The sequence below is a fragment of the Heterodontus francisci genome, chromosome 13 (genome assembly GCF_036365525.1).
Source record: "Heterodontus francisci isolate sHetFra1 chromosome 13, sHetFra1.hap1, whole genome shotgun sequence".
Taxonomy (NCBI): Eukaryota; Metazoa; Chordata; class Chondrichthyes; order Heterodontiformes; family Heterodontidae; genus Heterodontus; species Heterodontus francisci.
In genome coordinates, this window is record NC_090383.1 from 19389086 (window position 1) to 19407984 (window position 18899).

The 18899-nt window shown below is 44.5% G+C and overlaps 1 protein-coding gene across 4 annotated transcripts in view; it reads left to right on the forward strand.

The window, feature by feature from the left end:
- The window catches only part of rmnd1 (required for meiotic nuclear division 1 homolog), a 94761-nt gene that overhangs the window by 38457 nt on the left and 37405 nt on the right, over nt 1-18899 (forward strand). For all 4 annotated transcript variants that reach the window (XM_068044456.1, XM_068044459.1, XM_068044458.1 and 1 more), the window contains 2 exons: nt 2399-2507; nt 15365-15440. In XM_068044456.1, the coding sequence (XP_067900557.1) occupies nt 2399-2507; nt 15365-15440 (185 nt within the window). The remainder of the gene's footprint in view (nt 1-2398; nt 2508-15364; nt 15441-18899) is intronic.

An 18899-nucleotide genomic window follows, 5' to 3' on the forward strand; every position in this document is an offset into this window, starting at 1 on the left:
ATTGTTATGGAATGAGGTGATACTTAGTAGCTTTAGTGGACATCCGATCTTTACTAGTAGTCTGAAGAGACCACATCTGCTGACGAGTTCAAAGGCTTTGGTGAGATTAATGAAAGCAACGTAGAGGGGCATCTGTTCGCAGCATTTCTGCTGTAACTGGCGAATGGAGAACAGCATGTCAATGGTGGATCTCTCTGCTCGAAAGCCACATTGTGCCTCGGTAGACATGCTCAGCCAGCTTCTGGAGCCTGTTTAAAGCAACTTGAGCGAAGACTTTCCCCACTATGCTGAGCAAGGAGATTCCACGGTAATTGTTGCAGTCACTGCAGTCACCCTTGTTCTTTACAGAGGGTGATGATATTGGCATCGCGCATGTCCTGTGGTACTGCTCACTCATCCCAGCACAGGCAAAGCAGTTTGTGGAGTGCTGAAAGTATAGCAGGCTTGGCAGTCTTGATTATTTCAGGGATAATGCCGTCCTTCCCAGGGGCTTTTCCACTGGCTAGTTTGCCATAGGTGGTCATTGCTGAGTCATAGATGGCACCTCTGATGTGGGCCCACTTGGTCTCTGCATCCCTTGTAGGAGTGTTTTGAAGGGCTTTTTCAAGTGAATTTAGAAACTTAAGTAACAGCTGTGGATAAGAAATTCTGCAAGTGTTGATGCATGGGCGGCCCTTCTGCTTGGAGTGATGCAGCTTCTTTGGTTCGAGTCTAACCTTGCTGCACACCAGGGAGTGGTCAGTGTCGCAGTCCGCACTGTGGAAGCTGCGTGTGATTTGAACGCTGTTGAAAGAGACTCGCCTTGTGACGATGAGGTCCAGCTGGTGCCAATGCCGTGATCTTGGGTGCCTCCAAGAAACCTGGTGACAGGGTTTATTATGAAAGAACGAGTTGGTGATGCAGAGGTTGTGATAGGTACACAACCCAAGCAGTCTCTGTCCATTCTCATTCATCCTTCCAATGCCATAGCGCCCAAGGCAGGAGGGCCATGAGTCATGGTCTGCCTCAACCCTGGCATTAATGTCCCCCAGCATGAACAGATATTTGGTATTGGGGATGCTACTAATGATATTATGGAGTTCCTCGTAGAACTGGTCTTTCACTTCAGGTGGGGAGCAGAGTGTTGGAGCATAGATGCTGAGTAGGTGTACTGGACCAGAGGCGGTGAGCAGTCGGATGGATAGTATGCATTCCGAGCCATTTGAAGGTGGCTCTATCATGCTGAGCAAGGAGTTTCTGATGGCGAAGCCCACTCCATGCTGTTTTGGTTCTTCAGGATCCCTACCCTGCCAGAAGAAGGTGTAGTCTTGCTCTCTTAGAGATCCGCTCGCAGGGAGGCGTGTCTCCTGAAGTACTGCAATGTCCACATTGAGTCTACTGAGCTCGTTGTTAATGATGGCGGTCTTCCGAGAATCGTTGATTTGTGTAAGGTCTTCCGACAGCCAGGACACATAGTTCTGACGTTCCAGCTTGCAAGACGAAGGGCTGGTACCTTCTTTCCTTATTTTTTGTCGTGCTGTTTGGTGCGGTGTTACAGTCCACTTGTCGGCCAATGACCCTGAGCTCCAAACGCCCATTGAAGTAGGTGGACTGTGGCAGGACACAACCTTACTGACCCGGGGCTGCCCGGTTTGAGGCGGACGGTAGCTGTCCAGTGAGATGCGATGACCTCTCCCACCGACAAAGGCAACCCGTGGCGCCCAATCTCTACGCCAATTGAGCTGGACTTATAACCCATAACTGCTGCCTTCCGTGTTGTTTTGGTCGCTGTGAGGCGACTGTGGAGTGACCTCTCCATGGCGCATGGTACTGGTAATCTAAAACACACTTCCCCAAAAAAAGCTGTTCAGGCTAGGCCAATTTTTAAATTTATTATTTATTATATAAGGGTATTAAAGGATAGGGTGCCAAAGCAATTAAATGGAGTTAAGGTAAAGATCAGCCGTGATCTAACTGAATTATGAAACAGGCTTAAGGGGATGAATGGCCGCCTCATGTTTCTATGAATGGCTCCCAAAAGGGAGTTCCTTGTGGAACTCTATGTCAAGCATAGTAGATTCTTTAAAGAGAGAAGTAAAGATGCAAATTAGAGGAAAATCAAAAGCAAAATAATTGGCATAAGGTAGCAAATTATCATGATGGGTTGGCAGCAAATAGTCACCCTCATCAACCCTCATTTGTTGCCAATGCATACAAGACCAGGCCCTAATTTCCTTCCAGGAGTGGTATTGGGGAAGGAAACGAGGAGCTTTTGAAACAAATGCAATTTTTCATGTGCCTTCAAGTAGAACTACATTAGTCTTTTTTACTCAGGAAAGTTTTATTTTATCAGTGCTTTGTTGGACTGTGCCGACTATCAAACTGTTTTATCTGCATGTCTCTGTACCTGTTTGGATAGGGTCTGATGAAGTGTACAGCCTTCGCAACAGCAGATGAATATCATCTAGAGAATCTTTGCCATGATCTGATGTCAAGTGGTTATCATGAAATAACAGACCTGCCCAGAGGTAAGAGCAGCCATTAACACAATATGTCATTGAGATTTTTAACACTGCCATAACCATACTCTACAAATCCCCACGAGAGATTTTGCCACACAATTAATACAGCCCTATAAGGCTCAAAAGAAAAGTATGTCAAGCAGTATAATGGCTCAGAATTTGTTGTAGCAGGGCAACTCATGGTCAGTTTCATTTTTTTTCCCTCGCCCTTAAGCTCCAAATAATTTTGCATTGCAAATTGCTAGAAGCGTGAGCTGATAATGGCACAGCCAAAAGGGCCTCTGGGTCCATGGTGAATGACTGGACCAGTAGGCTGCTTCCTTAACCAATGAGATTTAAGGATTATGAAATGAACAAAGGAATAATGGAAAAGAAAATATCATGAATTATCATGAATTTTAACTCCGAAGAATGGTTGGGATTTAATTTTTTAAATTTTTAGAGCAGGAGCACAACCCAGCTCCAGCATGCTCACTTTCTGGCTTAATAAAGGCGTGTTTGGGTGCCACTGTGAAACCTATATGCCAAAGTCAGGGATTTAATTATTGCAGGTGAGCAGATACCTACTGGCTCAATTACCACATTAATGAAGTCTTTTCAGATTGTTTTTCACTTGGCTTCAAATTTAGCTTGTGCGCCACAGGTTTCCCAGGGCAGGAAAACGGAGGTGAGTTTGAACAGAAATTCAGGTGGGTATTTAAACTTATTGTTGTCCCATCTGAATAAAAGCTTACTTATTGCAGCTGGTGTCTCAGTTCCCTCTGGAAAATGTTTGGCAGAGAATACTTAATGTGGATACAGCTTTTTTTCAACTTTGGAGGATTTCAAAGAGACAAGATTAGAATTGGAGGTGCATTGGGTATGCCTGACGGTACATCAGAAGAGAAAGACCATCACCATCCACATGAACGATGATGTGTTGTGTCAGGATCAGCATGTGCGCAGAAGAGAGTGTGAGGTAGCAGGAGGTATGACCCAGGCCACAGGGTTTACAGACAGAAGTTGCTGCATTAAGTGGTGGCGCATATCTGCAGCCTCCTACAGGAAGACCTTCTCCTTACTGGACCTAGTGCCATGCATTACCAGTGGCTGTGAAAGTGACCACCACCCTCAGCTTTCTCGCCTCCAGATACTTTCAGGGCGCTACCAACGATATATCTGGGTTATCCCAGTTGGCTGCATAAAAATGCATAAGACAGGTCACTGATGGATTGTTTGTCAGGGCCAACAATTATATAAACTTCCCCTTTAGTGACACTAGCCACATTGAACAGGCGCTCTGAATTGGCTCTCTGGCTAGATTCCCCGACTTACAGGATGCCATGAACTGCACATAGGGCAATCCAAGTACCCACACATCAACCAGGAGTTTTACAAACTGCAATTGATATACTTCCATCAGCTGGTGTGCATCATAGAATAATTACACATAGAAGGAGGCCATTCAGCTTGTCATATCTGTGCTGGCACTTTGCAAGAGCAACTCAGCTAGTCCCACTCTCCCACCCTTTCCCTGTAGCACTGCAAATCTTTTCTCTTCAGGTGCTTACTCAATTCCCTTTTGAAAGCCCTGATTATATCTGCCTCCACCACACTCTCTGGTAGTACCTTCTAGATCCTAACCACTTGCTCTGTGAAAATATTTTTCTCATGTCGCCATTTGTTCTTTCTCCAGCCACCTTAAATTGGTGTCCTCTGGTTCTTGACTCTTCTGCCAATGGGAACACTTTCTCTCTATCTACTCTGTCTAGGCTCGTAATATTGAACACTTCCATCAGTTCTCCTCTCAACCTTCTCTTTTCTAAGGAAAACAACACCAGCTTCTCCAACTGAAGTCCCTCATCCTTTAAACCATTCTCAAATCTTTTCTGCACCCTCTAAAGCCTTCACTTCCTTCCTAAAGTGTGGTGCTCGGTATTGGACCCAATACTCCTGCTGAGGCTGAACCAGAATTTTATAAAAGTTCATCATAACTTCCTTCTTTTTGTACTCTAATCCTCTATTTATAAAGCCTGTATGCCTTCTTAACTACTTTCCCAACCTGCCCTGCCTCAATGATTTGTGTACATGTACACCTAGGTCTCTCTTTCCGGTATCACCTTTAGAATTGTGACGACCTACTTTTTATTGCCTCTCCTTATTCTTCCTACCAGAATGTACCACTTCACACTACTCTGCATTAAATTTCATCTGCCATTCCACCAGCCTGTTTATGTCTTCTTGAAGTCTGTTGCTATCCTCCTCACAGTTTACAATACTTCCATGCTTTGTGTCATCTATAAACTTTGAAATTATGCCCTGCACCCCCTAGTCTAGGTCATTAATACACATCAAGAAAAGCAGTGGTCCTCGTACCAGCTCGTAGGGAATCCCACTGTAGACCTTCCTCCAGTCTGATAAACTACCATTCACCACTATTCTGTTTCCTGTCACTCAGTCAGCGTATCCATGCTTCCATGTTCTCTTTTATTCCATGAGCTTTAACTTTGTTGGCAGGTCTATTATGTGGCACTTCATCAAACGCCTTTTGGAAGTCCATATACACCACATCGAGCGCATTACCCTGATCCACCATCTCTGTTACCTCATCGAAAAACTCAATTAAGTAAGTTGAACATGATTTGCCTTTAACAAATTTGTGCTGGCTTTCCCCAATTAATCCGCACCCATGTCCAAGTGATGGTTAATTTTGTCGTGGATTATTGTCTCTAAAAGAGAGACCACCACCCAGATTAAACCGAATGACCTGTAGTTGCTGATTTATCCTTAGACCCTTTTCTGAACAAGGATGTAATATTTGCAATTCTCCAGTCCTTTGCAACCACCCTGAATTGAAGGAGAATTGGGAGATTATGGCCAGTACCTCTGTAATTACCACTCTTACTGCCCTCAGTATCCTCGGATACATCTCATCCAGTCCTGGTGACTTATCAACTTTAAATGCAACCAGCCTTTCTGATACCTCCTCTTGATCAATTTTTATCCCATCCAGCATCTCAACTACCTCCTCTTTCACTATGACTTTGGCAGCATCTTCTTCCTTGTTAAAGACTGATGCAAAGTAGTCATTTAGTACATCAGCCGTGCCCTGTGCTCCATCCTTAAATCCCCTGTTTGGTCCTTAATCATCCCTACCTTCCTCTTACTACCCTTTTACTATTTATATGCTTATAGAAGACTTCTGGATTCCCTTTTATGTTAGCCACCAGTCTCCTCATATGCTTCCTTTGCCTCTCTTAGTTCTTTTTTTACTTCCTCTCTGAACTTTCTATCTTCAGCCTGGTTCTCATTTGTATTATCAACCTAACATCTGTCATAGGCCCCTTCTTCTGTTTCATCTTTCTACCTCTTTCATCATCCAGGGAGCTTAGGCTTTAGTTGCCCTACCTTTCCACCTTGTGGGGAAGTACCTCGACTGTACCCAAACCATCTCCTCTTTAAAGGCAGCCCATTGTTCCGCCTACCAATCTTTGATTCCAGTTTATCTAAGACAGATCCATTCTCACCCCACTGAAATTGGCCCTCCCCCAATTTAGTATTTTTAGTTTAGATTGCTCCATGGCCTTTGCCATGGCTAACCTAAACCTTGTGATACTATGATCACTGTTCCCTAAAAGTTTCCCAACTGACATTTGATCCATTTGGCCAACCTCATTCCTTCCTCGTTTGGCTAGAAACATACTGATCAAGAAAATTTTCCTGAACACACTTTAGAAACTCTTCCCCCTCTCTGCCCTTTTACACTGTTACTATCCCTGTCTATATTATGATAATTGAAATCCCCCTTATCACTGCTCTATAGTTTTTGCACCTCTTTGTAATTTCCCTGCAAATTTCTTGCTCTATATCTTTCAACTTAGTTGGTAACCCATAGAATACACCCAGTAGTGTAAATGGTACCTCTATCATTTCTTAACTGTAACCAAATAGGTTCAGTCCTTGACCCCTCAAGGATATCCTCTGTCTCCAGCACTATAATATTCTCCTTAATCATTACAGCCACCCCTTCTCTTTCCTATTTTTCCTGAACTCATTGTATCCAGGAATATTTAGTACCCAGTCCTACCCTTTTTTGAACCAGGTCTTTGTTATCACCAGGTCACCATATTCCCTTGTAGCTATTTGCACCTACAGCTCACCAACCATATTAACCACACTTTGTGTGTTTACTACATGTACTGTAAAACTAATTTAGATCTTATTGCATTACCTCTTAGTTTGACCCCACCTAATGCCTTACTATTTCTTACTCTAGTGTTATCTGCTTCTCCCAGTCCTTTGTGCACCTTGTTTTCCCTTCCTAGTGACATCCTGGTTCCCATCCCCCACCAAGTTAGTTTAAACCCTCCCCAACAAGACGAGCAAACTGCCGGGCAAGGACATTGGTCCCAGCTCTATTTAAGTGCAACCCATCCAGACTGCATAGGTCCTACCTCCCCCACACCAAGTCCCAGTCCCCCAGGAATCAAAAGCCCTTCCTCCAGCAGTCCCCGTGTCCACTTGCAGCAAGACTTGGACAACATTCAGGCTTGGGCCAATATGTGACAAGTAACATTCGCACTGTTCTAGTGCCAGGCAATGGCCATCTCCGACAAGAAAGTCTAACCATCTTCCCTTGACATTCTACGGCATTACCATCGCTAAATCCCCCACCATCAACATCCTGGGGGGGTTACCATTGACCGGAAACTGAACTGGACCAGCCACATAAATGCTGCGCTACAAGAGCAGGTCAGAGGCTGGGAATTCTGTGGCGAGTAACTCACCTCCTGACTCCCTAAAGCTTGTCTACCATCTACAAGACACAAGTCAGGAGTATGATGGAATACTCTCCACTTGCCTGGATGAGTGCAGGTCCAACAACACTAAAGAAGCTCAATACCATCCAGGACAAAGCAGCCCGCTTGATCGGGACACCATCCACCACCTTCAACATTCACTCCCTCCACCACTGGCACACTGTGGCAGCAGTGTGTACCATATACACAAGATACACTGCAGCAACTTGCCAAACCTCCTTTGACAGCACCTTCCAACCCTGTGACCTCTACCACCCAGAAGGACAAGGGCAGCAGGCACACAACATTCTGGCTTGGAACTGTATAGCTATTCCTTCACTGTGGCTGGGTCAAAAACCTGGAACTCCCTTCCTAATAGCACTGTGGGTGTACCTACACCAGATGGACTGCAGCAATCCAAGAAGGCAGCTCACCACCACTTTCTCAAGGGCAATTAGGGATGGGCAACAATTCCTTCCTAGCGATGCTCACATTAAGTGAAAGATTTTTTTAAAAGATTTCTCCGGCCACACTTGCATCTGTTCTATCTTCCTGTTTCTATACTCATGAGCGCAAGGCACTGCTAGTAATCCAGAGATTACTACCTTTGAGGTCCTGCTTGCTTGTCTCTTTCCTAGCTCCCTAAAATCTGTCTACAAGACCTCATTCCTCTTTTTGCCTATGTCGTTGGTGCCAATATGGACCACAACCTCTGGCTGCTCATCCTCCCTGCTCAGAGTGCTCTGGAGCCACTCAGTGACATATCTGGCACCAGGGAGGCTACAGATCATCCTGGATTCAAGTCTGTGGCCGCAGAAACACCTGTCTGTTCCCCTAACTATAGAATCCTCTATCACTATTGTTTCCCAATCTTCCTTCTGCCCGCCCACCCTCCACCAGCCCCACCCTGGTATAGCTGAGCCATGGTGCCATGGACTTGGCTCTGGCTGCACTTCCTAGATGAACCATCACTTTCACCAATATTGAGAATTGAATACTGATTGTAGAGCACGATGCACTCAAGGGACTCCTGCAGTACCTGCTTAGTTTTGTTTGACTGCCTGGCAGTCACCCATTTCCTTTCTGCCTGCGCACCCTTAAGCTGCGGGGTGACCACATCCAGAAACATGCTATCCATGTAGTTCTCGGCCTCGCGGATGCACTGCAGTGACGCCAGCTGCTGCTCAAATTCTGGGGTCTGGAACTCACTCCCTGAAAGGGTAGTTGAGGCCGAAACCCTTATCATTCAAAAGGAGTCTGGATATGCACCTCAAGTGCCGTAATCTGCATAGCTATGTACCAAATGCTGGAAGGTGGGATTAGAATAGATGGATCATTTCTCGGCCGGCACAGACACGATGGTGCCTTAAACTTTCTATGATTCTATGAGGGGAGGCGGTGGCGTAGTGGTATTGTCACTGGACTAGTAACCCAGAGACCCAAGGTATTGCTCTGAGGGCATGGGTTCAAATCCCACCACAGCAGAAGGTAGAATTTGAATTCAATTAATAAATCTGGAATTAAAAGCTAGTCTAATGGCCATGAAACCATTGTCGATTGTAGTAAAAACCCACCTGGTTCACTAGAGTGCTTTAGGGAAGGAAATCTGCTGTCCTTCCCTGGTCTGGCCTACATGTGACTCCAGACCCACAGCAGTGTGGTTGACTCTTACATGCCCTCTGAAATTGCCTAGCAAGCCACTCAGTTGTATCTAACCGCTACGAAGTCAATAAAAAAGAATGAAACCGACGGATCACCCGGCATCGACCTAGGCACCGGAAACGACCAGCAAACCCAGCCCTGTCAACCGTGCAAAGTCCTCCTTACTAACATCTGGGGACTTCTGCCAAAGTTGGGAGAGCTGTCCCACAGACTAGTCAAGCAACAGCCTGACATAGTCATACTCACAGAATCATACCTGACAATGTACCAGACACTGCCATCACCATCCCCAGGTATGTCCTATCCCACCAGCAGGACAGGCCCAGCAGAGGTGGCCGCACAGTGGTATACAGTCGGGAGGGAGTTGCCCTGGGAGTCCTCAACATCGACTCCGGACCCCATGAAGTCTCATGGCATCAGGTCGAACATGGACCAGGAAACCTCCTGCTGATTACCACCTACCGCCCTCCCTCAGCTGATAAATCAGTACTCCTCAATGTTGATCACCACTTGGAGAAAGCAGTAAGGGTAGCAAGGGTGCAGAATGTACTCTGGTGGGGGACTTCAATGTCCATAACCAAGCGTGGCTCGGTAGCACCACTACTGACCGAGCTGTCCAAGTCCTAAAGGACATGGCTGCTAGACTGGGTATGTGGCAGGTGGTGAGGGAACCAACGAGGGAAAACATACTTGACCTCGTCCTCACCAATCTGCCTGCCGCATCTGTCCACGACAGTATTGGTAGGAGTGACCACCGCACAGTCCTTGTGGAGACGAATTCCCGCTTTCACATTAAAGATGCCCTCTATCGTGTTGTGTGGGACTACCGCCATGTTAAATGGGATAGATTTCGAGCAGGTCGAGCAATACAAAACTGGGCATCCATGAGGTGCTGTGGGCTATCAGCAGCAGCAGAATTGTACTCAACCACAATCTGTAACCTCATGGCCCGGCATATCCCCCACTCTACCATTGCCATCAAGCCAAGTGACCAACCCTGGTTCAATGAAATGTGCAGGAGGGCATGCCAGGAGCAGCACCAGGCATACCTAAAAATGACGTGTCAACCTGGTGAAGCTACAACACAGGACGAGCTGCATGCCAAACTGCATAAGCGGCATGCAACAGACCGAGCTAAGCGATCCCATAACCAACGGATCAGATCTAAGCTCTGCAGTCCTGCCATATCCAGCCATGAATGGTGGTGGACAATTAAACAACTGACTGGAGGAGGTGGCTCCACAAATATTCCCATTTTCAATGATGGGGGAGCCCAGCACATCAGTGCGAAAGATAAGGCTGAAGCACTTGCAACAATCTTCAGCCAGAGGTGCCAAGTTGATGATCCATCTCGGCCTCCTCCTGAAGTCCCCAACACCACAGATACCAGACTTCAGACAATTCGATTCACTCCGCGTGATATCAAGAAACAACTGAAGGCACTGGATACTGCAAAGGCTATGGGCCCTGATAATCCGGCAATAGTACTGAAGACCTGTGCTCCAGAATTTGCCACACCCCTAGCCAAGCTGTTCCAGTACAACTACAACACAGGCATCTACCCTGCAATGTGGAAAATTGCCCAGGTATGTCCTGTACACACAAAGCAGGGCAAGTCCAATCTGGCCAATTATCGCCCCATCAGCCTGCTCTCAATCATCAGTAAAGTGATGGAAGGTGTCATCAACAGTGCCATCAAGCGGCATTTGCTTAGCAATAACTTGCTCAGTGATGCTCAGTTTGGGTTCCACCAGGGCCATTCAGCTCCTGACCTCTTTTACAGCCTTGGTTCAAACAGGAACAAAAGAGCTGAACTCCAGAGGCGAGGTGAGAGTGACTGCCCTTGACATCAAGGCATCAAAGAGCCCGAGCAAAACTGAAGTCAATGGGAATCAGGGGGGGAAACTCTCTGCTGGTTGGAGTCATAACTAGCGCAAAAGAAGATGGTTGTGGTTGTTGGAGGTCAATCATCTGAGCTCCAGGACATCACTGCAAGAGTTCCTCAGGGTAGTGTCCTCGGCCCAACCATCTTCAGCTGTTTCATCAATGACCTTCCTTCAATCATAAGGTCAGAAGTGGGGATGTTTGCTGATGATTGTACAATGTTAAGCACCATTCGCAACTCCTCAGATACTGAAGCAGTCAGTATCGAAATGCAGCAAGACTTGGACAATATCCAGGCTTGGGCTGTTAAGTGGCAAGTAACATTCGTGCCATACAAGTGCCAGGTAATGACTCTCTCTCCAACAAGAGAGAATCTAACCATCACCCCTTGACCTTCAATGGCATTACCATTGCTGAATCCCCCACTATCAACATCCTAGGGGCTACCATTGACCAGAAACTGAACTGGAGTAGCCATATAAATACCGTGGCTACAAGAACAGGTCAGAGGCTACGAATCCTGTGGCAAGTAACTCACCACCTGACTCCCCAAAGCCTGTGCACCATCTACAAGGCACAAGTCAGGAGTGTGATGAGATACTGTCCACTTGCCTGGATGGGTGCAGCTCCAACAACACTCAAGAAGCTCGACGCCATCCAGGACAAAGCAGCCCGCTTGATTCGCACCCCATCCACAAACGTTCACTCCCTCCACCACCGACGCACAGTGGCAGCAGTGTGTACCATCTACAAGATGCACTGCAGCAATGCACCAAGGCTCCTTAGAAAGCACCTTTCAAACCCGCGACCTCTACCAACTAGAAGGACAAGGGCAGCAAATGAATGGGAACACCACCACCTGCAAGTTCCCCTCCAAGTCTCTCACCATCCTGACTTGGAACTATATCGGCGTTCCTTCACTGTCGCTGGGTCAAAATCCTGGAGCTCCCTTCCTAACAGCACTGTGGATGTACCTACCCTACATGGACTGCAGCTGTTCAAGAAGGCAGCTCACCACCACCTTCTCAAGGGCAATTAGGGATGGGCAATAAATTCTGGCCTGGCCAGCGACGCCCACATCCTATGAGTGAATTATTTAAAAACAAAAAGATTCAAGTTCCAAAAACTGAAGCTCGATCTACTCCAACTGACAACACCTCCTGCACTTGCGGTTGTTCAGGACATGGGAAGCGTCCTGGAGTTCTCACATGGAACAGTATGTGCACTTCATGGGACCAAGGTGCCTTACCATGCCTCTACTTATTAAACTAACTAAGCTTAATAGATATAAACTAAAGACTTATTGAAGATTTGTATAAAAAAAACTCACCAGGTACTCACCAATCACAAGAAGTGATTTATGCAGGTGTGCGCCAGATTCCCTGGGAGCTGTCATAATGCCTTCATAATGCATTAGTCCAACATTCCAGACTTTTTCAATCCAGGAAGCAGACTTAAGGGCTGGCTCTTAGGAGACAAGGGATACCCCCCTTCAATCTTGACTCATGATATCTGTGAGGAGCCCCACCAATGAGATGCAGGAGCGCTACAACGAAAGCCACATGATAGCCAGCTGTGTCATCGAGCAGGTCTTTGGAAAGTTGAAAAGCCACTTCAGGTACTGAGATAGGTCTGGAGGTACCTTTCAGTACTCGCCAGCAAGGGTGTCCTGATAGATAGTGGTGTGCTGCAACTTGCACCTCAGCTACCTCACCCATGTCTTCTTGATGATAGCAGCAAGTTTCTTCCTTCCATTGCTGGGGAAAAAATGTGTCCTTATTCCTGACTGCACCCAGCAGTCATTCTAGCGATTCGTCACTGAATCTGGGTGCAGCCCTTGCTCTAGGTCCACCATCCTTCCTGAACACTTGCAATATCAATTTATGTACTGAGCCTTTAAATACAGCTGGTATTGTTCACGCATGTGTGTATTACATCCACTGCACAGCTTGGAGATATGAAACTTGGAATTCAAAATTAATTTGTACGATTGAGTTGATATCGCTGATTCTGATCTGCTTACTTGACTTCCAGGTTTCCCCCATGCAATTCCACCCTCACCACCTGCTCAGAAGTCGCTGTTATGGCCACATGGTGCGATGTGGATGGTTCCCACTGTTCAGCTCTCCACGTGACCACAGCAAGTGTGTTTTGTTACTAGGATTTGACCCTTTGATGTTTTATTTGTCAAATAAACAGACAGCGACAGGTTTTCTTGTAGGTTGAAAAACAGAAAATCAATTGTTTATTGATTATCACACAAAGAGTAGCTCTGAGGTCAAACCCCCTGCTGGTTTCCTTGAAATTGCCTGGTTTCCAGTATTTGTTTACTGGTCAAAACTAGGAACCTCTCGTTGACCCTTCCTTCCAAAAGCATCCATAAAGTTCAGCTATCTCCAGATGTCTCAATGTCCACTGAAATCCTTTTCAGTTTTTAAAAATATAGAATCCCAAATTTTAATACAAAAAGATGGAAATTCTCATAACATAATGGAAATGCCTTATCCTGAAATTGTCGCAACCACGTCCACTCATGCATTCGCTCGTACACACGCACACACACACACAACAAGAGACGGGTAGAGAGGGAAAAGGGGAAAAGTGATTTTTAGATGGGGGTAGAGGTCACGATAAACCTGTTGAATTCTCTTGGAAATCGGGTTCCTGTTGGGTGCAGGCCTGAGAGGATAGATTTCTCTTGATTGAAAGTTCAGTTGAAGACAGTAGATCACTTCTAGTTCACTGCTGTCTAGTGTAAATGTAGGATTCTACAGCAGGGCACGTGCCTTCTGGTTTACTGGAAAACAAGCTGCTGGATGTTGCATTGTTCTCTCTCTCTCGGCTGTCTTTTTTTAAGATAGAACTGTTACTTCTCGCCTCTTGGTAGGAGACGCTCTGGTCTGTTCCCAATGGCCCAGGACGCGGCTACTTCACACCCCTTTGTTTCAGAAGAAGACGTTCAATTCTGGAATGTTTTAGCTTGGGTGCAATTGACACCTCTTAGCTCTGAAGATTTTTCCTTTGTCCCTGTCAAGACAGTTTGAATCCACAAAGGCCAATTCCTTTTTCTTCAATTGCCATTTTGGACCATTGTTCACTTTTTAAAATAAAGATTCATTTTTAAAAGACAAATTCAGTTTTTTATAACTCTTCAGATTTAGTCCATGATTGTTGTATCATTGCACTTCTTGTATGCGTGGCATCACCTTCATTTAATATTTTGCAAATGCAGTAATTTCTTGAATCCCATGGGGAGGTTGACAGAAGGCTCCATTTCTCATGGAGCTAATAGAGGGATGGCACAAATCATCCAGTAGTTTGTGCCAATATGTGACTCATGGTGTATCTCTTCCTTTTCAGATGTTGCTGGATTTTGTTACGCACTAATAATGGTGTGTGCCTTTAACTCGTCATTATTTTACTGCTTGTCAAAGAGAAAATAAAGAATGTGCATTTTGAAGAGTTTTCCCGAAAAATGCTTTCTCTTATCTACAGATCATCTCATCAAACACGTGTTATATTGTATGTGTAGGAATTGGTGGTCAGCACATGTAATTTTGATAGTTTCACAAATGGACTTTGCCTTGCAGCAATTCAAAATTTGATTCCTCGAAGGATATAACAATCCAATCTCTATCATCAAAGGATTGCATCATGGCTATAAGTAATAAAGAAAAATTTTGGGGGAGTGGGGGTGGTATCTTGTTGAGTGTTGATGGACCAGAGAATGTTAAGTAAGCATTTCATAATAGATGTTTTAAAATTGGTGGCAGTTCCAAACTTGTTCTACATTTTGTTTAGAAGAGCTAAGATTCCAGAAATGATCCTTCTGTATTTCAACAGTGTAATTTCATGTTGCCTATCTTCAAATAATGGATTGCTATTTAGCCTGTCTTCCCCTTCGATTTCTGGGCTCGGCATCAGTGGTAGATATAAGATTCAATTGTCTTTTTGACATTGAACCAAACTACTTCTGGGGGAAAAAACTGGCATTGCTGTAAATCCCATCATTCCAGGCCTTGCTCACTTCAGGAGGAAAGTGAGCTGCGGGGTTCTGTGTGAAGAAGAATAAGTTTAAAATATAGTTCTGATATATATCAATATGGCTTGTACTGCATAAACAGCTGCACATCATGAAATCCAATTTTTAATAGTCTTGATACTGGATAAATGATGACTGCATACTGCTCCATTTACTCAAGTTAGTTACTCAAGTGAAAATTGATGAAGCTTGTACAATCAGGATGAGCTTGAATGTTCCTTGACGCTAGAGATCAAATATTATATAAATCTTCTGTAATGTTCATTTGCTATTCACCCTCCCTTCCTGGAGACTGATCACTTTATCAACAAAAATTAAAGTGCTTACATTTCCTGTCATTTTGTTCAGCATAAAGAATGCTACAAATTGGGTTGTATCGTCTGTTCAAACTTGTATTTTTTCCCTTTGGCATTACCATAGTATTAAGTAAGTATAGTGACTATAGTATAGTATTACGTAACAAATCTCTTTATTCTTTCCTCAATATTTTTCTCCAGATGCGTCAAATGTCTTGGTAATTGGAACTGACATGTTGGCCAAACCAAATGATTATGGATTAATTTTCTTATTCAGGTTGGTTTGCATGATATCTCTGTACCTAATACCTTCTTTGTAAAAAGTGTGACAGTTGGGTAGTCAAGTGTGCCAGTTGCACTTTTGTGTATTTTGTGTTCTCCCAGTACAAGGGAATGACTTAAACACTAGTGCAACTGATGAGGTTTTTTACTAAATTGACTGCCATTAAACAGGTGCAGCTTATACAAAGGATTTTTATAATCATTTTCCATTATTCTAATAGTTGCAACCATTTTGTTAAACTGCAACTTTACTGAAGTAATAAATGAAAATTAACATAATTAGATAGGTTTTATATACTCTTAGCATGAATAAAAGTAGAGTGTTGAACCTAGATAAAGCCTTTTCTTTATCATTGAATCTTGTAATTACATAATTCTACATAATGTTTGCAGCACAGAAACAGACCATTCAGCCCAACGGGTCCATACAGATGTTTATGCTCCACGTGAGCTTCCTCCCACCCTTATTCATCTAATACCATCAACATATTCCTTTCTCCTTCATATGTTTATCATTCTTCTCCTTAAATGCATCTATGCTAATCACCTCAGTCAGTCCTTGTGGTATCTAGGTCCACATCCTAACCACTCTTTGAGGAAAGAAGTTTCTCCTGAATTCCCAATTGGATTTATTAGAGACTATCTTATATTTAATGGCCCCCAGTTTTCGTATTACCCAGAAGTGGAAACACCAGGCTGGATCTTGTTCTCCTGCCGCCACCCCCCAAAATCATGCGGCGGGGGCGGCATTGGCAACGCCGTTCACGGCATCACATGATGAAGGAGCAGGTGCTGCCGCTATTTTTAAAAGGCTGCCAGTCCTTACATTGTGCTGCTGAAATCTGCCTGGCCCAGGTCAGACTGGTTTAGCTGTTAGGAATTTCCCCAAAATGCCCTTTGTGATTGATTATATATAAAACAGGACCAAAAGAAGGAAACTTTATTTTCAATCACTGCTTTCCCAATAGGCATTGCAGAACCATTGAAGAATAACAAGCCAAACCCATTTTTCCACAACACAGCATCAAAGTTTCCATTTGTTTAATGAAAGCCCTCCATAGAAGGCCTAGTTACTAATTCACTTCACAAGAATCATTCTTGTAATATTCAGTATGCAGTCAGCCACTGATCATTACAGTGATTTATTTTTGCAACAGGTGTGCAATAAAACCTTAGCAGCGATGCTGCGGTGGACAATTCAAAAGAAATTTACCATTTTAAAGTTCACCCTCCACCAAACCCCCCCCCCCCAACCCCCATACAGTACATAGTGCAGAGTTGACCCCTTCCGCACCTCTGTGGTGCCAGCTTTCCCTGGACGGGAAAGTGAAGGCACGAGAGTGCTGCACATCGCACTGAAGATTGGGAATTGAAGGTAAGATCGCTGTGGGTTGCATTTTAATTAATGCAAAGATGTAATTTAAATATGCAAACTCGGGTCCCGTCGCAGAAGGGCAGAGGGGCTGTCACAGAGCTTCCCTGCTGCCGGAAGATCGGGACTGGCAATCCTGGCGTCAGGTTCCATGGCGGGCCGCTGTCGCTCTAGTTTTCCTGCCCCCTCCCCCCAACACTACCACAGAACCCAACGTCGAGAGAAGAACAAGAAGGCCCACCTTCTCTAAGTTTACCCTTTCAAGGCATTTCATAATTTTAAAGATGTCTTATCAGGTCACCCCGCAGCCTTCTCTTTTCTAGAAAACCACAGCCTGTTCAGTCTTTCCTGGTGGGCATAACCTTTCAGTTTTGGCATCATTTGTTTTCTCCAAAGAAATTTCACAACATTTAATAAGTATTTAGATGAGCACTTGAAATGCCATAGCATACAAGGCTATGGGCCAAGTGCTGGAAAATGGGATTAAAATAGTTAGGTGCTTGATGGACACGATGGGCCGAAGGGCCTGTTTTTGTGCTGGATACCTCTGTGATTCTGTCACAATTTAGCTGTTAAAATGGAACTCCTTGTGTCGATCACTTGATAAATTTCAAGATCAGTGTTTTTATATGTTGGGCATTTAAGCTCCCTGATTTTAATCTTAACCACCCTGTAGGAACAGGGTGCATTTAGGTCAAATACCCTTCTTACGCCCCATCCAATATTATGCTTCATTGACTGTAGTGAAGTGTAAAATCAAGTGGAGTGTAAAATGGTTGCCCATCTGATGGTTGCCCATCTGAAGCCTCCCCATTCCACCTAGGTGGATAAGGTTAAAATCCGTTCTTTAGAGCCTAAGGTAACATGAATTGGGCTTTTTTGAACATAATTAAACATTAAACATAGGTAAATTGGCCATTATAAATTGCCCCTAGTATAGGCAGGTGGTAGGGAAATATAGGGACAGGTGGGGATGTGGTAGGAATATGGGATTAGTGTAGGATTAGTATAAATGGGTGGTTGATGGTCGGCACAGACTCGGTGGGCCGAAGGGCCTGTTTCAGTGTTGTATCTCTAAACTAAACTAAACTATACAGCCTGTCGAGCCTGCTCCGCCATTCAGTATGATCAAGACTAATCTTCAGCTTCAACTCCACTTTCTTGCCCACTCCCCATATCCTTTGATTCCCTCAGTGACCAAACATCTGTCTATCTCCTCCTTAAATATATTCAAAGATGCAGATTCCGCAACCCTCTGGGGTAGAGAATTCCAAAGATTCAAAACCCTTTGAATGAAGAAATATCTACTCATCTCAGTCCTAAATGATCAGCTCCTTATCCTGAGACTGTCCCCTGGTGTTCCAGATTCCCCAGACAGGGGAAACAATTTCTGTGTTTATCCTGGCAAGCCCTTTCAGGATCTCATATGTTTCAATGAGATCACATCTCCTTTTTCTAAACCCCAGAGAATATAGACCCAATTTACTCAGCCTGTCATCCTTGGGCCCAATCTAGTGGTTCCCTGTTTTCTCTCTCCTTCCTTTCTTGGATAGTGGTGTTACATTTGTTAGCTTCTAATCCACGGGAACTATTCTAGAAACTAAGGGATTTTGGAAAATCTCCAAATCTCAAGAGGATTAAAATTCAAAAGTGTGGAAGTAATTCTTTAGTAATACGGGGCCTTGGTCAAACCTCATGTGGTGTACTGTGTGCACCAAATCTCTGGAAAGATATATTGGCTTTGGAAAGGCTGCATTCAACATTGGATTAAAAGGATGAACTTGTGAGGACAGATAACATAAACCAGGCTTGTATTCCCTTCAGTTTAAATGTTTGAGGGGCAAGGGGTAATCTAATTGTGGTATTTAAAATGATTAAGGGATTTGATAGAGTAGATATAGAGAAACTATTTCCTCTAGAGAAGGAATCCAGAACAAGAGGTCATAATCTTAAAATTAGAACAAAGCCATTCAGGAGTGAAATCGGGAAGCACTTTCTCATACACAGGGTAGTAGGAATCTGGAGCTCTCTTCCACAAATGTCTGTGGATACTGGGGTCAGTTGAAATTTTCAAGACTGGGA